The 24,066-nt window shown below is 35.9% G+C and overlaps 1 protein-coding gene across 1 annotated transcript in view; it reads left to right on the top strand.

The window, feature by feature from the left end:
• Positions 1–24,066, top strand: part of SKAP1 (src kinase associated phosphoprotein 1) — a 291,445-nt gene that overhangs the window by 27,027 nt on the left and 240,352 nt on the right. The window contains exon 2 of the mRNA XM_040497891.1: positions 15,316–15,421. Coding sequence (XP_040353825.1) covers positions 15,316–15,421 — 106 coding nt within the window. The remainder of the gene's footprint in view (positions 1–15,315; positions 15,422–24,066) is intronic.

The raw sequence follows: 24,066 nt of genomic DNA on the forward strand, positions 1-24,066 counted from the left end.
ATGTTTTTCTCATGACTAGACTAGGGCTATGAATTTTGGTGAGGAATATCACAGTGGTAAAGTGCCATTCTTATCACATGTTGAGGGTATGTAATATTAAGATGATTCATGACTGTTGGTATTGACCTTGATCACCTGGTTGATGCAATGTTTGTCTGGTTTCTTTACTGTAAAGTTACTCTTTATTCCGCCTTTCAGTACTGCATTCTTTAGAAGGAAGTCTGTATGTGAAGCCTACACTTAAGGGGTGGCAGTTTATGTTCCCTCTTCTTAAACAATTTTTTTTTTACATTTATTTATTTTGAGAGAGAGAGAGACAGAGTGCGAGCAGGGGAGGGGCAGAGAAAGAGGGAGAGGGAACCTCAAGCAGGCTCCACACTGGCAATGAAAAGCCTGCCTTGGGGCACGAACCCACAAACCATGAGGTCATAACCTGAACTGAAATCAAGAGTCAGGTGTTTAACCGACTGAGCCACCCAGGCACCCCATATGTTCCCCCTTCTTTGAAGTGAAGTATCTACATAAATTATTTGGAATGCGTCTGCACTGGAGATTTGTCTCTTCATTCCCATTTATTAATTTACTGAGTTACTTGTTTAAATGTATGGACTAATGAAGAATACTTATTTTATACTTTGAATTGTAATCCGATATTACTTTATTTTATTGCTCAAATTGTTCCAGCTTTGGCCATTGGGACCTCTTTTACGTGGCTTCTGTGACTTTTTTGATATGCTCATCATGTGTGTGTGAGTGTGTGTTCGGGGCATATTCTTACTTTCTGGCACTACAACATACTCCAGGCTCATCTTGTATATCTCCTGCCCCAGTTCTAGAATCAGCCATTTCTCCAAGGAGATTTTTTCCTTTTTATTGAAAATCGGTATTAGAAACCAAGATCTGGGTTCTGGGTGAGCTCATCGGTACTGGGATGTTTCTTTTAGGGCCTCTCCGTTGACAGAGCAAAGAAACACATGTGTTTATAATAATCCCATATACACATATATCTATAAAAAATCCTCTATATAACCATCTGTATCTATGTAAAATTAGACATGAGTTTTTACAATGTCTTCAATTCTAATTCATTCTACACTCCTCTCCTTGCTATTCTTCATACCTGCTCTTCTTTCCATTCCAACAGGGAGAAACCTGGTTCCAACCATTCATCATCCATTTATTGTTTGATCAGAATATACACATATAGCAATATAAGAATCATTAACCCATACACCTTTGGGAAACAAAAGACCAGTTTCCCAGTTTCATTGACTGAAGACCAGTATTTATGTGCAGTTTCTTTTGCCTTTAGTCTTATAAACTCCACTTATTTCCAAAGTTACTTAGGTCAGTACCTTTTCCCCCATCCCCTTCAGTGAGGTTTCCCCCCATTATTGGTAATACAGTGAGATTATGTTGCTACAATCTGCATTCTTTCCTGAGATCCCCCAACCTCCTAAATGTTGGTTGTTGTTGTTGTTTTTTTTTTTTTTAATTTGTAGACATTAAGGCTCACTCTGTGTTGTAAAGTTCTACAGGTTTTGACAAATGCATAATGTTGTGTATCCACCATTAAAGTATCATATAGTCTGGTTTCACTGCCCTCAAAATCCTCTGAGCTTCACCTATTCACCCCTTCCCCACTCCTGTTGGACCCCTTGCCAACCACTGATCTTTTTACTGTCTCTATAGTGTTGCCTTTTCCAGAATGTCATATAATTGGAATTACACAATATGTAGCCTTTTCAGATTGGCCTCTTCCACTTAGTAATATGCACTTAAGATTTCCCCATATCTTTTCATGGCTTCATAGCTCATTGCTTGTTAGTACTGAATAGCATTCCATTGTCTGGATGTTTATTTATCCATTCACCTACAGACAGACATCTTGGTTGCTTCCAAGTTTTGGCAATTATGAATAAAACTGCTGTAAACATCCACGTACAGGTTTTTGTGTGGGCATACATTTTCAGTTCAATTGGGTAAATACTGCTGTTCTAATAGGCATGTAGTGATTTCTTATTGTTTTAGTTTGCAATTCCTTAGTGACACGTAACGCTGAGCATCTATTCATATGGTTTTTCATCTTCTGTATATCATCTCTGGTGAGGTATCTGCTCAGATCTTTTGTCCATTTTCAAATTGGTTTTTAATTTTCTCATTGTTGAGTTTTAAGAATTCTTTGTGTATTTTAGTTACCAGTCCTTTATCAGTTGTATATTTTGCAAAGATTTTCTATCAGTCTGTGTCTTGTCTTTTCATTCTCCTATTGTCTTTTGCAGAGCAGAAGTTTTCCATTTTAATGAAGTCTAACTTACCAATTATTTCTTCCATGGATCATGCTTTTGGTGTTGTAGCTAAAAGCTTATTGCCAAAAACAAGGTCACCTACATTTTTTCCTGTGTTATCTTCTAAAGTTTTATAGTTTTATGTTTTACACTTAGGTCTGTGATCCACTTTGAGTTAATTTTTGTGAAAGGTGTAAAGATCTGTGTCTTTTCAAAAAAAATTTGGTGAATGGATGTCCAGTTGTTCCAGCACCATTTGTTAAAGACTATTCCCTCTCCGTTGAATTGCCTTTACTCCTTTATCAAAAATCAGTGGACTCTGTGTGGGCCTATCCCTAGACTCTCTGTTGTGTTTCATTGATCTGTGTGTCCAATCTTTCAACAATACCACTCTGTCTTGATCACTGCAACATTATAGCAAGTCTTGAAGTTGAGTAAAGTCAGTCTTCCAATTTCTTCCTCTTTCTCCTCCTCCTCCTCCTTTTTCTTCTTCTGTATTTTGTTAAAAGTACACTATAAGAATTTTCTGAATTTCTTAAAATTTCATCGTGAATATTATGTTTAAATGGCTATATAATATTTCATTATGTGGATCTATGATATGGTTTTTTTTCTTTTTAAAGTTCATTTTTTTAGTTGTTATCGTTATTTTTCTTTTTTTAAATGTTTATTTATTTTTGAGAGAGAGACAGAGACAGAGCACGAGCAGGGGAGGGGCAGAGAGAGAGAGACACACACACAGAATCTGAAGCAGCTCCAGGCTCTGAGCTGTCAGCATAGAGCCCAATGGGGGACTTGAACTCACGAACCGTGAGGTCATGACCTGAACCAAAGTCAGAGGCTTAGCCAACTGAGCCACCCAGGCATCCCAACCAATAACCAAAGTTGAGTGTAAAATTACCTCAGGACATTTGATATCTTATTTTTGTAAATGAAGATTAAAAGGTCATGTTGGCAGAGAATAAAAACTGAAAGAATGGTGGAATTGCAAGTAATTGCAATTTTCTTCCTTATATCAATTTCTGTATTTTCCAAATTTTCTACAATGAGCAGCAATACCTTTTTTATTAGAGGGAAAGGTAAAATATGTTTGTGTTTATTTTTTAAAGTCTGAGAAATATCTCTTTTTTCTTTTCCTCTCTCAATCTGTCTGGATACTTTAATGGTTGCATAGTATTCAAATATGATACACCATAATTTATTTACCTATAATTATGTTACTGGATTAATGTATTTGGAGGAGCAGCACAGGGTAGTAATTAAGAGCTCAGGCTCTGGAACCAGACTGCTTGAGCTCATATCTTTGCTAGGTGTGTCACCTGGGAGCAAGTTTTTTTTAACCTTTGTTTTCTCATCCAGAAAATGGGACAGTAGTATCTACCTCATAGGAAACCCGATGTCTTCTGATGTAGTGTGATATGATATTTATATTAGAAAAGATTTTGTTTTAAAATGATTGATACTTAACAGAAAGCCTATCAGATAGAGTGGTAAGCTTGGTTACATAAGGGAGGTGATATACTGAGGGACCTTTTAAATTCTCTTTCCCATGCAGTGCTGAGCAGTGTGTTCAGATCACATTCACTGTGATTAGCCTTAGCTTCTAAACTGAAGGGCAAATGTATTATACACTGATCTGTAATTTTTCTTCTCTTAATATCTTTATCAAGTTTTGGTATCAGAGTTATGCTGGCTTCATAAAATGAATTAGAAGGTGCTCACACTACTCTGTTTTCTCTAAGAGTTTGTGTAAGATTGGTATTCTTTCTAGCTTAAATGTTTGGTAGAAATCACTTGTGAAATCATCTGGGCCTAACCTTTCTGGAAAGTTTTTTTTTTTTTTTTTTAAACTATGCATTCAATTTCTTTTATAGGTATAGGGCTATTTGGATTTTGTATTTCATCTTGCACATTTTGGTAAATTGTGCTTTTCAAGGAGTTTGTCGGTTTAATGTAAGTTGTCAAATTTATTGGCAACAAGATGTTGATAATATTCCCTTAGTATTCTTTCAACTTCTGTGAGGTTTTTAATAATATCCCTTTCTTCATTCCTGATATTGGTAATTTGTGGGGGTTTTTTCTTTCCTTTGATGGATCTTGATAAAACTGTTAGGGGTTTATCAAATTTATTGGTCATTAGAAAGAACCAACTAATGTTTATTCTGCTTTTTAAATTGATTTCTACCCTTATCTTTATTATTTTCTTTTTTCTACTTGGGGTTTAATTTACTTATATTTTTTTAGTTTTTTAAGGTGAAGACTTAGATCATTGATTTTAAAACTTTCTTCTTCTCTAACACGAACATTTAAAACTATACATTTCCCTTAACTGCAGGAATCTATAAATCCCATAAATTTAAATATGTTGTATTTTATAGTCATTCTGTTTGAAATATTCGTTTTATTCAAAGAATACTATTTCTTCCTTGGTTTATTTTATTTCTAACTGTTGAATCTTTTTAGATATCTTATTGTTACTAATTTCTAAATTCTTTTGTGGTCAGGGAACATATTCTATAAGGTTTTAGGCTTTGGGCATTTATGAAGACTTATTTTATGGCCTAGAATAGGTATATTTTGCTGAACATACCATGTGCATTAAAAAAAATGTATATTCTGCAGTTGTTGAATAGATCATTCTATGGATGTCAATTAGGTCAAAGTGACTGATGGTGTTGGTCAGGTCCTCTATCTCCTTAGTGATTATTCTTCTAGTTGTTCTATTAGTTTCTGAAGGAGGCTGGTAAAATCCCCAACTATGATTGTAGACATGTCTTTTCCTCACTTTAATTTGGTCAGAATTTGCTTCAGGTATTTTGTAGCTCTTGTTATGTGCATACACATCTATGATTCTATCTTCCTTATGACTTGGCCTTTTTATCATAATGAAATATCCCTCTTTATTTCTGGTAATACTCCCTGTCTTGAAGTCTCCTTTGTCTTACATTAATATAGCCATTCTAACTTCTTTATGCTTGCTGTTTGCTTCTATATCACTTCCATTCTTTTATTTTCAGCCTGTGTGTTTATATTTAAAGTGTGTTCCTTGTAGATAGCATGTAATTGTCTTGCATTCTTATTCAGTCAAACGTACTCTGCTTTTTAAAAATTTTTTAGGTTTATTTATTTAATTTAATTTATTTTATTTTTTTAATTCACATCCAAGTTAGTTAGCATATAGTGCAGCAATGATTTCAGGAGTAGGTTCCTTAATGCCTCTTAACCATTTACCTCCTCCCCCTTCCCACAATCCCTCCAGTAACCCTCTGTTTGTTCTCCATATTTAAGAGTCTCTTATGTTTTGTCCCCCTCCCTGTTTTTATATTATTTTTGCTTCCCTTCCATTGTATTCATCTATTCTGTGTCTTAAAGTCCTCATATGAGTGAAGTCATATGATATTTGTCTTTCTCTGACTAATTTCACTTAGCATAATACCCTAAAGTTCCACCCATGTAGTTGCAAATGGCAAGATTTCATTCTTTTTGATTATCACGTACTCTGCTTTTTTAAAAAAAATTTTCAAGTGTTTATTTATTTTTGAGAGACAGAGAGAGGCAGAGAGGAAGTGGGGATTGGGCAGAGAAAAAGGGAGACACAGAATCCAAAGCAGGCTCCAGGCTCTGAGCTGTCAGCACAGAGCCCAATGAGGGGCTTGAACTCACAAACTGTGAGATCATGACCTGAGCCGAAGTTGGACACTTAACCGACTGAGCCACCCAGGCACCCCTCTGCTTTTTAATTGGAGTGTTTAGTTCATTTATATCTAATATAATTATTGTTATGAATGGATTTAGAGTCTACCATTTACTATATGTTTTCCAATTGTCACATTTTTTAGTTACACTTGCCTTGTTAAAAAGTAATCAAATGCTTTTTAGTATTCCACTTTGATTTCTCTGTTTCTAAAAACTGTACGTCTTTGTTTTATTTTGTTTGTTAGATTTACTCCAGTGATTACAATATCCTTAATTTGCCACAGTCTTCTTAGGTTAATATTGTGCCAATAAACTGGTTTCACTTACCTGCCTCCCCCATCCTCTGTTGTTGCCATATATTTTACACATACCTATGTTATAAATAACAAAATGCAGTGTTTATCTGTGGTTTAACTTGCCAGCTGTCTTTTGAAGAAATTAAGAAGAGAAAAAAAGTGATAATGTTTTATATATACCCACATACTTAGCACTTTGGTGCCCCTTTTGATCTGAGTTTCCCACTGGTGCAGCTTGATGAATTTCCTTTAGATTTCTTTTAGTGCAGGTTTCCTAGCAAAAAATGTTCTCCATTTTTATTTATCCAAAAAATGTCTTTATTTTGCCTTCACATTTTGATGACTGTTGTCACTGGATATAGAATTCTGGGTTGACAGGTTTTTTTGTTTTTATTTTTTTCTTTTTCTTCTCAGCACTTTAAAGATGTCATTCTAGTGTCTTCTGGCCTCTATTATTTTTGATGAACAGTCACTTTTATTCCTATCCTTATTCTCCTATATGTAATGGGTCATTTTCTCTGCCTTCTTTGAAATTTTTCTCTTTATCTTTGGTTTTCTGCAGCATGACTATAATATGCCTACATTTAGTTTTCTTTATATTTATCTTATTTGATGTGCACTGAGCTTCTTGAACCTATAAATTAATACTTTTTACCAAAATTGAAAATTTTCAGCTGTTATTTCTTCTGTGGTTTTTGTTTGTTTGTTTGCTTGTTTACCCATTTCTTTCTGCTCTTCTGGGACACTGAATATATGTAAGTATTGGCATTTGATGATGTCCCACCTTCCATTAAGCTTTGCCTGAGGGTATTCCTCAGTTACTCTATCCCACACGGGTTGGGTGTACCCTTAGAGGAAAAGCTGTAAAAATGCAAGTCTCATTCTGCAGTTCCTTTCTTTCAACAGTCAAATTCCGGCCAGTTTCTGCCTGCCTTTGGGTACTGTTTGGTGCCTTAAAATGGTTGTTTTTAAATATTTTGTTGATAATTCTTATCTTTGCAAAAGTTAGTCCAACACAAATTATTGTACTATTACCCAGCAAGCTATTGATTTTTAAAATATTTATCTTCTGGCTACCCTACCAAATTCTTACAAGTTCTAAAAGTTTTCAAGTTCAGAGTTTTAAGTTTGTATATATTTGATTATAATATCTGCATAATGACAGTTTTATTTTTCCTCCTTAGGCTTCTTTTTGTCTAGAACCTCCAGAACAGTGTTAATTAATTAATAGTGGGAGTAGTTGGCAAACCAATTCTTGTTCTTTTTTTTTTTTTTAATGTTTATTTACGTTTGAGAGAGAAAGAGAGAGAGAAGGAGCATAAGTGGGGCAGGGGCAGAGAGAGAGGGAGACACAGAATCCGAAGCTGGCTCCAGGCTCTGAGCTGTCAGCACAGAGCCTGATGCGAGGCTCGAACTCGTGAACCACGAGATCATGACCTGAGCTGAAGTCAGCTGCTTAACCGACTGAGTCACCCAGGTGCCCCAAACCAATCTTCTTCTTTAATAATAATGATTTTAGTTTTTTAGGCATAAATATTATGATGGTTTGTGATATATATATTTCTTAGGCTAAGAAGGTATTTTTTTACTTCTACTAAATACAGTTTTGTCATTTATGTTAGCTAACTAGAATTTCAATAAAAAAAAATTTAAAAATACAGTTTTGTCACAAATAGATAATAAATATCATGAGGTGAGGTTTTTGCCATTTATCACCTGCTTGTATAGATCTCTTCTTTAACATACTAAATAAGTATGTAACACATCAATAATATTCAAACATCGTTATATTCCCAGGATAAACTTTATATTATTCTTTTAATGTACTGCTAAGTTTGACTTACTAGTACTTCATTTAGGATTTTTGTATTTACATTAACTTTAAACTGATTCCTTTTTATGCTCTTTTAGAACTGGGATTATGCTGGCTTATAACAAATAGTTAAAGAAGCATTATGTTGGGGCACCTGGGTGGCTCAGTCGGTTGAGCGTCTGACCTCGGCTCAGGTCATGATCTCACAGTTTGTGGGTTTGAGCCCTGTGTCGGGCTCTGGGCTGACAGCTCAGAGCCTGGAGCCTGCTTCGGATTCTGTGTCTCTCCCTCTCTCTGCCCCTCCCCCGCTCATGCTGTGTGTCTCTCTCTGTCTCAGAAATAAATAAACATTTAAAAAAAAAAAAGAAGCATTCTGTTCTGTGCACTGGGACAGTTCATGTAGTACGGGAATGATTTATTACTTAAAACTTTGAAAGACATTTATACAACTGTATGAATCTGAATTTTTTTTTTAACAATTTGACCAACATTTCTTCTTTTTCCCTGGTTATTAGCATGTTCCAGATTCAGGTTTTCCATTCTCAATTCAGTTTTAGAAATTTATTTTTTTCTCAGAAACTGTTTCACTGAGGTTTTCAAATTTATTTGCATGACATTTTATTTTGTTTGCATAGCATCTTGCTTTTGAAAATAACCTCTCAGGGGCGCCTGGTGGTTCAGTCGGTTAAGCAGCCGACTTCGGCTCAGGTCATGATCTCGTGGTCCATGAGTTCAAGCCCCGCGTTGGGCTCTGTGCTGACAGCTCAGAGCCTGGAGCCTGTTTCAGATTCTATGTCTCCCTCTTTCTCTGACCCTCCCCAGTTCATGCTCTGTCTCTCTCTGTCTCAAAAATAAATAAATGTTAAAAAAAAAAAAAGAAAAGAACCTCTCAAAGGGGAGAGAAAGATAATATCACAAAATGCAGAATACATAAAAGCACAAAGAAGAAAATTAAAATAACTTGAAATCTCACCAGCTTTATGAAATATTTCATACTTATTAAAATTCATGTATTTGTTGTTGCTTCCTTTTAATTCTGCTTCATTTCTGTATATTCGTGCTTTCTTTCCTTTTTCCTTGATTACCTTTGCTGATGGTTTATTAGCTTATTGGATTTCCCCCTCACCTCTGAAAATTCCCAGCTGTTAACACTTATTTAGCATTTACACATTTTTCCCCCCACTGATTTAAGGTCAGTGCTTTTTTAACCATTAAGTTGTGCAATGGAACCCTTTCAAAGTTAAAGTATTATGTGAAATCACAGTGTATAAATAGATAAAAGCCAAGTGCTTGTGATTCAGACAAAGGGGAGTGAGGGGAAAGGAGGGGATTTCCCAGAGTCTCGCTCACTTGACCTGCCCCTGCTTTTTCTCTTCCTTATCAGAGGCTTATGACTCCAGAGAGCACTGTTACGACAGCCACTGTTCTGATTTATTAATTCTGCTTTTATCTTTATTGTTTCCTTCTTCCTATTTGCCATAGACTTGTTTTATTGCTCTTTTCTGGTTTCTTGAGTTTGGTGCTTACTGTATTAATTTTCATTCTCTCTTATTTAATACTGGAGATATTTAAGTCTATGAATTTGTCACTCAATACAACACTGGTTATATCTTATAATGTTTTATCCAGGCTACTTTCTCAGTAGGTTGTAATTGTAGTTTTGAGTTTCCTTTCTGATCCATGACATAAGTAGGAGTGTGTTTTCAATGTCTAGGTGTGGCAGGGTTTGTTTACTCTTTCTTTTAATGTTTATTTATTTTGGTAGAGAGAGAGGGGCAGAGAAACAGGAAGAGAGAGAATCCCAAGGAGGCTCTGCGCTGTTAGCACACAGCCAGGCGCAGGGCCCCATCTCACCAATGGTGAGATCATGACCTGAGCTGAAATCAAGTGTTGGAGGCTTAACCAACTGAGCCATCCAGATGCCCCTGTTTACTCTTTTTGATTTTAAGTTTTGGTTTTATTTCATTGTGGTCATAAAACAAGATCTTTCTCATTTTGAGTTTTAAAGAAACTATTGATGTTTCCTTTGTAATCCAGTGTTTAATCAACTTTATAAATTTTTTGTCAGTTGTAAATTCTATTTTTAGGTTGAGCTTAGTTTTTAGAATATATTCTATTCTTAGGTTGCAGAGTTTAGTTCACTCCTAACATCTACCTTATTAATTATATTATTTAAATCCTCTATATCTGTACTATCCAAAGCAGTAGCTGCTCTCCACTTATGGCTATTGAACATTTGAAATGTGACTAGTCTGAACTGATATGTGTTGTCAAGTATAAAATACACACGAGGTTTTGAAAATTTACTACAAAAAAGATAAAATACCACAACAAAAATTTTTATATTGACAATGTATTGAAATGATAATATTTTGGATCTGTTGGATTGGAAAAAATAAGTAAACATCACTAAAATTAATTCCATCTTTTTTTGGTACTTTTTGAAATGAGGCTACTAGAAAATTTCAAATTACATATATAGCTGATGTTTTATTTATTTTTTTATATTCAAATTTGAGTTAACATACGGTGCCATATTGGTTTCAGGAATATAATTCAGTGACTCATCACTTACATACAGCATCCAGTGCTCATCACAACACATGCCCTCCTTAATACCCATCCCCCATCTAGCCCGTCTCCCCACTCACCTCCCTCCATCAACCCTCATTTTGTTCTCTATCATTAAAAGTTTCTTGTGGTTTGTTTCCCTCTCTTACCCCCGCTTCCCATATGTTCATCTGTTTTGTTTCTTAAATTCCACATGAGTGAAATCATATGGTATTTATCTTTCTCTGACTGACTTATTTCACTTAGCATAACACATTCTAGTTCCATCATTGTAAATGGTGTTGTAAATGGTTGAATATCTTTTCGTGTGTCTTTTGGCCATTCAGAGTGTATCGTTGAAAAGATTTTCTTCAGGAAAAGAATGTAGGTGGTAGACATTGAGAGCCACAACTGTTTGAAAATGTTTTTCTGGTCTCCTTCTTACAACCAACATCTTGGCTATGTTTAGAATTCTTGAACACAGAATTTTTCCTTTAAAACTCTGTAAAACTTTCATCTTCTGATGTTTATTTTGTGGAGAGGACATTCTGACTCCATTGTTTTGTAAGAAACTTATTTTTTCTGTCTGGGTCCTTGAGGGATGTTTTCATTTTCCTTCAGTTTTGAAAGTTGAGAAGGATATCTGTAGATGTTGTTATTTATTTATTTAATTTTTTAACAGCTTCATTGAGATGATATGCAGTTCATATACCATGCAACCTACCCTACACTTTAAGTGTACAATTCAGTGGCTTTTAGTGTATCCACAGAGTTGTGCAATTATTACCACAACAAATTTTAGAACATTTTCATCATCCCGAATGAAGACTTAAACCCCTGAGCCATCACTCCCCAATTCCCCTCCCTCCTGCAGTTGTAGGCATCCACTAATCTGTTTCCATAGATTTGCCTATTCTGTGTATTTCATGTGAATTGATTTATACAATATGTGGTCCTTGTGACTAATTTCTTTCACTTACTATAATAGTTTTGGAGATTCACCCATATTGTAGCATGTGGCATTTCGTTTCATTTTTTTTTTTATTGCTGAATAGTATTCCACTGTATAGATATAACACATTCATCAGTTGATAGACATTTGGGTTGTTTCCACATACGTACTGACTAGTAAGAATAATGCTGTTATGAGCATTTGTTTTCATTTCTCTTGGGTATATATCTAGTAGTGGAATGGCTGGGTCTTTTGGTAACTCTCTGTTTAGCCTTTTGAGAAACTGCAAGACTGTTTTACATAGCAGCAACGCCATTTTACATTGCCAACAGCAATATATGAGGGTCTCAATTTTTCTGCATCTTTGACATTCATTTTTGTCCATCTTTTGACTACAGCCATCCTAGTGAGTGTGAAGTGGTATCTCCTTGTGGTTTTGATTTGCATTTCCCTGATGACAGTTGATGTTGAGCATTTTTTCATGTGCTCATTGGCCATTTGTATATTTTTGAGGGGAGTAAATGTCTGTTCATCTCCTTTGCTCATTTTAAAATTGAAGTGTTAAGAAACAAAGCAGATGAACATAGATGAAGGGAAGGAAAAATAAAATAAAAACAGAGAGAGAGAAACCACAAGAGACTCTTAAATCCAGAGAACAAACTGAGGGTTCCTGGAGGGGTGGTGAGTGAAGAATGGGCCAGATGGGTGATGTGTATCAAGGAGCGTACTTGGGATGAGCACTGGGTGTTGTATGTAAGTGATGAACTGAATTCTACTCCTGAAACCAATACTACACTATATGTTAATTAACTTGAATTTAAATAAAAGAATAAAATAAAAAATTGAATTGTTTGTCTTTTTATTATTGAGTTGTAAGAATTCTCTATATATTCTACATAGAAGTCTCTTGTCAGCTATATGATTTGCAAAATTTTTCTCCTGTTCTGTGGGTTGTCTCTTTGCTTTCTTGATGACATCCTTTGAAGCACAGTGATTTTTAATTTTTGATGTCCAATTTATTGTTTCTTTTGTTGCTTATTCTTTTGGCATCACATCCAACACACTTACCTAATTTTAGAAATATTACCTAATCCAAGGTCACAAGGATTTATGCTTGTTTTCTTCTAAGAGCTTTATAGTTTTACATTTTACATTTAGGTCTTTGATCCATTTTGCATTCATTTTTGTATATTGTTTGAGGTAGGGATCCAACTTCGGGTTTTTACGTATGGATATTCAGTAGTTCCAGCACTATTTGTTGAAAAAAATTTTTTTTCCTATTGAATTGTCTTAACATCCTTGTCAAAAATTTATTGACTATAAATGTGAAGGCCTGTTTGTGAAGTTTTCATTTTATTCCTTTGATTTATGTGTCTGCCTTTCTGCTGCTACTGTATTGTCTTGATTGTTGTAACTTTATAGTAAGTTTTGAAATCAGAAAATGTGAATTGTCCAAATTGTTCTTCGTTTTCAAAATTGTTTTGGCTATTCTGGGTTCCATGAATTTCCACATGAATTTTAGGAGTAGCTTATCAATTTCTGCAAAAAATCCAACCAAGATTTTTATAGGGATTGCATTAAATCTTTAGATCAATTTGAGGAATATTGCCGTTTTAACAATAGTAAGTCTTTCCATCTCTGAACATGGATGTCTTTCCATTTATTTAGATCTTTAATTTCTTGTAACAGTTTTTTTTTTTTGCAATTTTAAGAGTTTAAGTCTTGTGTTACTTTTGTTAAATTTATTTCTAAGTGTTTAATTCTGTTTTATGCTATCTTAAGTGGAATTTTTCTAATTTCATTTTTGGTTTGTTCATTGCAACTCTACAGAAAGACAATTGCTTTTGTACATTAATCTTGTTTCCTGCAAACTTACTGAATTTATTAGTTCTAATAGCTTTTTTTAGTGGATTCCTTAGGGTTTTCTATACACAAGAATATGTAATCTGCAAGTAGAGATAGTTTCACTTCTTCCTTTCTAATCTGGACTATTTTAATTTCATTTTCTTGTGCAATTGCCCTGGCTAGCAACAGTACAATTTTGAGTATATGTGATGAGAACAGAACATTCTTATTTTGTTTCTGATCTTCGGAACAGGGGGAAAACATCAGTCTTTGATATGAAGTATGATGTTAGCTGTGGAGTTTTTTGTAGCTGCTCTTTATCAGGCTGATAAAGTTTCCTTCTATTCTGGTTTGTTGAGTATTTTTTATCTTGAATGTTTGCCAAATGCTTTTTTCTGTTTCTATTGAGATGATCATGTGTCCTTGTCCATATTAGTAGGTGTATTACATTCATTGAATTTTGGGTAGCATTTATTTTTATCTTTTAATTCAACTTCCCATTTCCTCATTCTTTAGCCTTCAGAGAACTTTAAAAGAACCCATAAATGACACATGCAATAGATGTGGTGCAAACCCTGGAAGTTGGTGACAGTCCACTGTGAAACTTTTAATTTCCAGAACTTTATACCTCATCAAAAGTACTGGTGAGGGCTATCTAAGATTGTTTTGTTTTGCTTTGGTGTTGTTGAATGGTGTGAATGTAAAACAAATTTTTAAGCATGCTTATGTAACCCAACTGTATAAATTCATAACATTATTTTTATAGTGTATATGACACAGTTTTATATTGCAGGCACTGTTTTTTAATGTGGGAAATTTTGACTGTGTTATTTATATATATTTTAGGGGTAATAGCCCTTTTCTGCATACTAAGTATGTAGCTAGTATTTCTGACAATTGTAATCATTATCAATGTATTTTATCTTTGAAGATATCTAGATGCCCCCCCCCATTTCTTTCAGCATAACATGATTTGTTTCATGCTATATATTTCTATCATGTCCTTATTTGATTTTGTTTATTTAATTTAGTTAATGTTTATTCTTGAGAGCGAGAGACAGAGTGCAAGTTGGGGAGGGGCAGAGACAGAGGGAGACACAGAATCCAAAGCAGGCTCCAGGCTCCCAGCTGTCAGCACAGAGCCCAATGCGGGGCTAGAACTCACGAACTATGAGATCATGACCTGAGCCGAAGTCAATGCTGAACTGACTGAGCCACCCAGGAGTCCCTATCATGTCCCTATTTTATAATGTATGTTCACATTAATTGCAGTTTCCTTCTCTTGGACACATTTTTCTTTCCATGTGAGTTCCTTCACTTGGTTAGATTGTCATTTTCATTGATAATGCTTTTGCTAATCAATCTTTCTTCTTTGAGTGCCTGTCCTTTTGTTCCTGATTTTGTAGTTCCACTCTATTTTTTATTTCAGCTGTATTTATTGGTATTTCTTTCTCATTTCTGTTGGCCTATGACCTATTACTGGTTTATGATATTTATAGGTTTATGAAATTGACCGTCCATCCTCTGCTATCAGAGACAATTAATATTTACATGTTTCTTAGAAAATAGTTATTTTTTGTGATTAACATATGTGTTAGCATTCCAACTTTATAGCAAGGTCTTGGATTATCAGAAGGCATCACTTATAGGCACATAAAGTTTTATTTATTTTCTATTCAGGTAAAATTTACATAGCATAAAATGTACTGTTTGAACCATTACTAAGTGTGTGGTTCAGTGGTAGTAAGTGCACTCACATTGCTTTGCAACTTTAAAGTTTTTGAAGAGAAAAGAATACCCATTTCTTAATCCTTCAGATTTTCCTATTCTCCCTTATTACTTCTTTTCTGTTGATCAACTTTCCATTTCTTTTAGATGCTGAGGAGTTCTTGGCAGAAGGTTTGCGGAATGAGAACCTCAGTGCTACTGCAAGGGACCACAGAGACCATATACTAAGAGGCTTCCAGCAAATCAAAACTAGGTTTGTATAAACTGGTTCCATTTTTCTTTGTCAGCTTTTACACAATTTATAACCACTAAAATCTACTTATACATTAAAGAGGTAAGATGTACTTATCATAGTTCTTTATACTTGATAGAGGCTTACTAAATATTTACTGAATTGAATTGGAGGTAGGCAGGCATGATTAGTGTAGTTAGTATACCAAAATAAAACTATTTTTATAATTATGTACCTGAAGATAAAGAATCTGCCTTTAGCTGTGGACTGTTGTGTTCATCTTTATTGAATACTTTGGCCAAATGTGTGAAAAACTAAACATTTATGCCTGTCCAAGTTACTAAAGGGAAGATGTTAGGCGGTATGACATAATTTTTGTTGTGATTTTTGGCTCTGATTTTACTTCCACATCTCCTTCCTTAATAGAAAACTTAGGGGTGCCTGGGTGGAGCAGTCGGTTAAGCGTCCGACTTCAGCCAGGTCACGATCTCGCGGTCCGTGAGTTCAAGCCCCGCGTCAGGCTCTGGGCTGATGGCTCAGAGCCTGGAGCCTGTTTCCGATTCTGTGTCTCCCTCTCTCTCTGCCCCTCCCCTGTTCATGCTCTGTCTCTCTCTGTCCCAAAAATAAATAAACGTTGAAAAAAAAAATTTATAAAAAAAAAAAAGAAAACTTAAACCAGACTTACCAGATGATTCTTTGGCCATATTGGAATGTTTTAGTCTCAGACTGGTTTAGAGTACCATGGTCATTGACTTTTTAAAATGAGAGGTCCTGACCTAATTTGTACCTTTTAGAATGTGAGCATCTGACAGATACATACATACATTTGCTTGGGGGAGAAAGAATAAAATTTTTCTTTTACAGTGTATTTCCTGGCCATCTTTTGCTTGAAATGTGGTAACTGAAAGAGATTTGGGGGATAAGTTGAATGTTATTTTAAGCTTTTCTCAACCCAATGGCAATACGGTTCAGAATGTTTGAACTAAGTACTCTTAGAAAAGGGAGAACATCTGTAGGGTTATGACTGGGATTTAATTTGTGTGCCTGACTGATCTTAGCATCTACTTTTAAAGCTCACTGAAACTCCTTAGAAGCAGGGAATTTTATCCTTTGGAAGGGCACAGCCAGAATCTATTCCCTCCAGAAATGTGAGAGAACCTCACAAGATGCCCTGCTGGATTTTAATCGATCTTTCCTGCTGGCTAATTAAGCATCACTTTTACTCAGCAACTGGGGACTGTGTAATTATCAGCCTGGGTTGCCCTGAATAATTGAAACAAACAGAATGCAGAAGATGGGAGCTTTTTGCAAAAGTGAGAATATCTGTAATTTTTGGTAGGCTGGAAGAGTGTTTAAAATAAGTTTCTCCATAATGTTACTTTATTAGTAGATAAGTTTAGGCTTACCTGTGTATCTGAAGGTTTAGTTAGTAACCCATAGAATTTTTTTTTTTAATTTTCACAAGTTGACCTTTGTATTTACAGGAGTATTATAAGCTTTGCATAAGGAATGGAGGTGGCATTACTTCAAATTGTGTTATAGGGAGACGGATGCCCAGAACATAATTGTGTATTGATGGTGCTATGGGTATAAATTTGTGATAAGGAATGCAAAAAAAAAATGAGTGTTACTGTATCTGTATGGACAAATATACAACGAGGAGGAGTTTTCCTTTTCCATATTTGTACCACAGCGTTTGGAAAGGGCTAAACTTCAATCTGAAATTGGTAGTAAAAGGTGATTTTGTGGTCACTCATTATTATCAATTGCTTGTTACTTCTTAGTCCTCTTTTTAAATGCACACACATACACACACACCCATGCACACACACACACCCATGCACACTCACAGAAGCTGTCTTTGGTACGGGGTCGAGAGGGTTCCTTGTTCTCCAAGAGCTTGCTGTGCGGTTTGTGGGATAGACGTTCAGGAAACAATCAGCAGGAGCTTTAGGAAACATCTGATGGGAGCTTTCTGTTCATTGATTTGTTGCAAGAAAGATGACACTTTATTTAGAATTTCATAATTATCAGATCATGGAGGAAATGAGGAGCCAGAAATTAGATATTGTACCAGAAAATGGAAAAATGAGGCTTTCCTTTGGCAAGCTGTTTGAAATTGCCTTACATCCACCCATTCAATCATCATCCCCTTAATGTAACCCTTGTTTTACTGAACACTCTTCTTCAGCCATATTGCTTCTACAGTCCTATTGACGGCTGGTCCCCATCATACACTATTTGTACGGATACCGAAAGCTTGTACAATACCAGCTACATTTACTCTTGTTGTGTGGTACTGTATCTTATGACAAAAAGCCAGGTGTGAAAAGAAATTTGGAAATCAAAAAACTTGAGAGTTAAATGTATATGGTAAGTGGACATGTAACATGGAAAGAATCACTGAAAGTTGCTTCTAACATTGTATCTTTAATCATATTAAGCCAATTATATTTTAGGATTTGGTACATTTTGAGAGGTAGGAACCTATCTAAAACTATCATCTGACACTTCAGGGTTGAAGGTGGGTAAAAAAATCTCAAGGTAATCTGAGAAAGCCACTAGATGGATATAAATACTGTATGTATATACACACACACATATATTTCACACACACCCACACACACACACACACACACACACACACACACACACACACCTTTCCATTCTATTGTTATTTTCTTGGTTCACTTTCTCTAATTCTTTCCTCAAGTTGAGCTGCGTGAGAACGAGAAGGGTAGAGAGGAGTGAAAAGAGCACTGCCTCTGATTCTTGGTAAACTTTAGAGGGTTGGCCCTAATTTTTAGGGTGACTCAGAATTCAGTGGTGTTTGCCATGACTATGGAATTACTGTAAGTCCCAGTGTCTGACTGTCACAGCTGTCACATTATAAAATGTGCCGTTTGCTACTTTTCTGTTGTCTAGCCCGACTGACCCCAGGAAATGAAAGCTGTGTCCAGAGTCGTGGGTGTCCTCCAAGTGCTCATCTGTTTTCCAGAACCAGTGGCTTGGCCATTCTCTTTCCTCACAGACTTAAAAACAGACAAACAAGGCATGCCTGAGTGGCTCAGTCAGTTGAGCGTCTGACTTCAGCTCGGGTCATGATCTTGCAGTTCGTGGGTTTGAGCCCTGCACCAGGTTTTGTGCTGACAGCTCAGAGCCTGGAGCCTGCTTTGGATTCTGTGTCTCCCTCTCTCTCTCTGCCCCTCCCCCGCTCACACTCGGTCTCTCTCTCTCTCTCTCTCTCTCTCTCTCTCAAAAATAAATAAACATTTAAAAAATATTTTAAAAAACAAACAAAAATCATCTCTGTATCTCCATCTGCATACTAGTTTTTTTGGCTTACATGTATTACCAATGAAGGATCATGTATGCCACATAAGACAAAATGAAAAAATGGGTGCTTTCAAAGAAGTGGAGCCCTTGTGTGGTATTCCATGTCCTGAGCTGTGATATTCATTGCTCTTCTTCCAACTGCCTCATTTAAACCTTCTCCCTAAAATCTAACAGCTTTCACATTCTGAGTCCAAGTTTTCACTGAGCTCTTTAGAGTATGATTAGGATGAAAGCCAGGCACAGGCTCCTCCTGTTTTATTACGCTGGTCACTGCAGGATCCGCGCCAGATGTGGGACACCTGGAATGAAGCAGACGATCTGCACGTAGAAGCTGGATGGCAGTCTCATGCATTTGCCAAAACAGTCGAGCATTTCTTAAAAGTTTCATTCAGGGGAGGCCATCTGACAGCAAGGATACATTGAGAGTGGGGGAAGGAATGAAGAAAATAGAATATTTTTATTACTAAGGTAGGGACATACATATTCTCTCTTGATGGCCTGTTTTGGAACAACCATTTATGCTCACTGTTGGAAGTGAAGGCTGGAGCCAATGGAAACAAACTTGGAGTATTGTTTCCTTCTGTGAAACTTAAAGGAGTTCCAAAAAGAGACAGGTAGATTTATAGCATATTGAAATGGAAAGAAATCAAGAAATAACTTTCTGTAACAGGATTACGGCAAAAAAGCCACAAAACCCAGGACATTTAATGCATAGGCTGGAAGAGTATCTTGAACATGTTTCATTGTGGGTGGCTAGTCCAGCTCTGCATGAAACATGATACATTAATATGAATATCATAATAACAATTCCAGTTTCTTTGAGAACTTCAAGTGTTTCTTTTCGGTTTACCGTGGATTTAACTATAAAGTAGGATTTAGCTTAAGATGATCATCGGATGGCCTTTGTTTTATAGGAGGAGAGACAAAAAGTTAGTCTGATACAACTCTTGGGAGTTAAAAGTTTCAAAATAGTATACCGTAAATACTATTACCATTAATTACATAGAGGGTTTCACTCTTCTTAAGTGCTGGTTAATGAGCTTAAACACCCCAAAAGAAAACACATTCAAATGAAGCATGCTTAAAGAGAACTAAGGTGTAATGTGCTGTTATATTAATTAATACATTTGTGTTGCTTGCAAGTTTAGATATTTGCTCACAACATCTTTCTGATGTTTCATTTTGCTACTTACACTGGAGTTTCAGTGCCAACTCAGAGAAAAGAAAGAGTAGGAAATAATTATACCATCCATCTAAGTTTCAATAGCTCTAAAAGAGGTTCAAAAGTCATAGCAATAATTTGACCACATCTCAAAGGTTGATAATTTATTTTTTCCTTTTCTAGTCCCATCCCTGCCTCCCAGCCTTAAACTAAGAAAGAAACAAAACCCCGCCAAAACTTCAGGGCTCTCAACTGATCGTTTATATGCCAAATTCCTGTATACTAGTGTTCTGTTATTCAGTGAGTGTATGTTGAGATTTCACGACTGTGTTAAAAGATTTGGGGGAATATACTTATGTGGCAGTGAGGGGTTATATTTATTGTTCTTTGAGTCTGAAATGCTCTGCAGGTGAGACTGATATAACATTACCCACTTCTGGTCTCTTGGCTTAACCTGGAAGGGAAAATCATCTCAGTATGTGTTCTTTCCTAGCAAGCCTTCTGCTCTTCCCAAGCAGCCTTGAAGTGTATAACTTGCCTTTTGATGTTATGATGATGATAATCCTATGTATTCTTTCACTTGTGAGGATATCTTGGGTTTGGTACCAGCTCCAAGATTAAATTGATCCATTTTTTGTTTCTTTTACACTGGGCTATTGTGATAGTAGTGAGCAGAAACTTCTTCTCTCTTTGGGCATCCTATAAAATAAGTATTTTTATATAAGTAACTCTGATATATAATAGTATTTTTTCATGCTAAGTAATAGGTGGGTTTTTTCAAAAGCATGGATGAATAAATTTGTTCCTTCCAAAAGTTTTAATAAAAATTCCGAGTACTGCTCTCTTTAAACGGAATAACATGTTCTATTGTGAAAGGAATTTTGAAATGTGACCTAGGAGGCAGGCAAGTAACTGAACTTGCACCCTTTAGATTGGACTAACTCATCAGAGTAATAAGCTGAGCACTACTCCTTAGCCATACAGTGAGGTCGCTGAAATTTGCTTTATTCCTGATGGAATTACAGCTATCATTATCGCTTGGGCACATTCCTATTATCTACTTAATATGGATTTGTCTTGAAAGGTCTCAGAAAATCCTGTGTCTGTTTTTTTAATACAGGAAGCTTGTATATTTGTCTATAAATGGAGGTTCTTAATTCATACATTGTGTGAAAAGATCATTTGTATAAAATCACTGTCTTCATCTTCCCTTGATTTTAAGTCTCATTTTATCTGGAGCTAGTCTTTTATCCCAGCCCTGCACTATTTCCTCGGCTTATAGAAAGCCAATGAAAAAATGCCTCTCTGCGTTCATCTATTTGTGGATTTCCAGGGACCTTGTGGTTGTGGGGCCTTCCGGATTGTGGTTTTCTCTAATTTGCTTGTTTTCTCTTATTTCAGCTATAGACCCACTCTGTATCCACTTTGTGAAAGTAGAGCAAAGGGGAGAGAAATACAAGAGCACTGGGTCAGCCGTCAGAAGCCAAACTCTTTGTTCGGATGTTATTTTTCTAACGCTGACTCATTCAATTGAAGATTCCCCTAATGCCGATCTTATGTTGTTTTTCAAAGTTGCCTCTCTCATCACATTGTTTGGAATTTTTTTTTTTCCAAGTGTTACAAAACTGCAAACATTACCAACCAAAGTTTGAAGCCTCTATTTGATTTTCCTTTATAATGTCGCTATGATTTTTAAATTTGGAAAATGATGCAGGAAATTTCATTTCCTTGGGATTTTATTTTATTTCACAATTCTGCTGAAAATGAGTTGGGCCTAAAGTGGGTTTTTATCATCACACCACGTGAATCATATCTTCTTTGGAAGCCGGATCTTCTCCCCCACTGTGTACACTCATCTAGTCTCCCCAAAGTGCAGTGCTAGCAGGGTTGGTAATGAAATGCGGTCCTACTTATCACGCTCAGGAAAGGGCTCAGAGAAGACGGGGGAAAAAATCAATCCCACAGGAACTTCTCCAGTGCTAGATATCCATATTTAACCCCCATGCATTTAAAATGGAAATGAGATTTCTTAGGGTTTTAGTTTTTGATTTACACAAGATGTCACCGCCTCCTTGGCAATGGGAATATTTTACAGACCTACTGCTGACCCGTTTGGGAAGATCTCAGCCTATCGCCCCAGGTCCAATGTAGTTTCTTCATATTTCTTTCAAAACTCTCAGCAGTGCTTTGCAATAGCTTTGATTCTTCAGGCTTCAAAGGATGCCCCTTCCAGGGCCAATCCTCTGAAAGAAAAAAAAAAAAAAGGAAGACCAGTGTAGGGGAACAAACAGCTCATAAAGGAAGGCGCAGCTCTCCCCGTGGCAACTTTTACTGTAGTCCATTATTAGGGAGTTTACAAATCAGTAATACCGCAGCTTTGCAAACCCAAGAAAACTCCATTTTGATGCCAGTACTTTGTTGCCAAATTTGTTCCTGGAGTGACCTAGTCTTCAAAAGTCCGGCTTCAGATTGTTGTATCGGAGAAACAGTGTGGCTTATATGAGATGCATTATTATTTAATGCTCGAACTCAAACTCCTTCCTGAGTTGGTGAGCCTTGTTGAGGTTCTTATTATAACTTACCAAAAACTTTATGTCCGCATAATCTCCATTAGCTATTTCTCTAAGTTATACTGAGGAGTGTCTCTCTTATTTGTGACTTCTGCCATACCCACAAGGTCCATCTTGCAATTTGGTAATTGAGACCTTTTACCATGTCTGTTAAGTGCCCTTGTGCCTTTGTTGATGAAAGAACTGAGATATAAGAAATTACACAAAGTAATAGAATTAATAAAAGATTAGGATTTAGGATTTAGAATTTATAATTAGTTGCTTAGTTCACTTAGCCATTACAAAAAATGAATTGGCATCTTTCAAAGATTATTGGTTTAAAAGAATTGTAACAAATATTGAAGTTTAGTCAATTATACATGCATGCTGAATTGATTAGGTGGAGTATACTAATGTCTAATGTATACTAATTTATTTTGGAATCCATCCAAAAGAAGATGGATGAGTGGATGAGTGGATGGATGGATGGATATGTGACAAAGCAAATATAACAAAATGTGAGTCATAGAGGCTAGGCTGTAGGTATATATGGAGTTCTTTTAATATTTATGCATATTAGAAAATTTTCATAATATAATATAAAAAATTATTATATTAATATTATTCAGAAATCATGGACTTAATTCACTGTGGTTTCAGAAAACCACAGACTTCCTCAGTTTGGAAATGTAATAAACATATTTGGGATTTTTAAGGATGTAATTTTCTAGGAATAGCATTATGACTTTTGCTTTTCTAAGTGAAGTAAAGGATAATCCTCTAGTTTGTTATTTCTGCCATAAGTAGCTAACTTTTATACTTGTTTAAAACTTCTAGGCCAGCAATTATGGAGTGCTAAAATTCAATTCAAGCATTCTGCCCAGGAGATCCTGAAATTTTGATTTTTTTTTAAGGAAAGGCAATTTCTGACTTTTCTCATAAATTTGATAAAAGGAAAGCTAATATGAGATTGGTGGTCCAGTAGGAAATGGAACTCAATTTTACATTTTTAAAATCACTTTATGGTATTAAAAATGACAGAGGTTAGAAACAAAGCTCTTATTCTTTTATTGAACTAGAATTGAAAGTGGCAGAAAATCATTTTGGCCCTAGTGCAGTAAATGTTATCACTAAAACATGTTCGGGGGATATTAGGATAGTCTCTCAAGCACTGGAGACAAAAGTTCACAGAACAAGAACTGATTTTTCTGTCCTTATCTTGAAATTATTAGATGTACAGGAGATGAAAGTATCTTAGCTCTAAGAGGACAGGGGAGTGGAGCGTGTGTTGAAAATGATAATGTCTCCATTCTGGAGAGAGGTGAAATGGAGAGAGTATGGCGGAGTGGGTGTCCCAGCACTGACAGGATGATGGAGGGGGTCCACAGGCATGGGGAGCCAGCACCTGAACCAACCCCAGCACTGGGGAATCCAGAACCAGAGATAATTTCACCCGTGCAAAACTGTGCGCTGATAATGAAATGAAAAGCCAGGGATTCTATTCATTAAAAGAATTGCTTGAAGATTTTATTTAAAAGGGAAATGAAACTGGAGCTGTCAGCACCTACTTTATTTTGAGAATCCAATAGGAGAGAAATTTTAAGTCCATGTGGGAAAAA

The sequence above is a fragment of the Herpailurus yagouaroundi genome, unplaced genomic scaffold (assembly GCF_014898765.1).
Source record: "Herpailurus yagouaroundi ecotype Mexico unplaced genomic scaffold, PumYag 189, whole genome shotgun sequence".
NCBI classification, from domain to species: domain Eukaryota; kingdom Metazoa; phylum Chordata; class Mammalia; order Carnivora; family Felidae; genus Herpailurus; species Herpailurus yagouaroundi.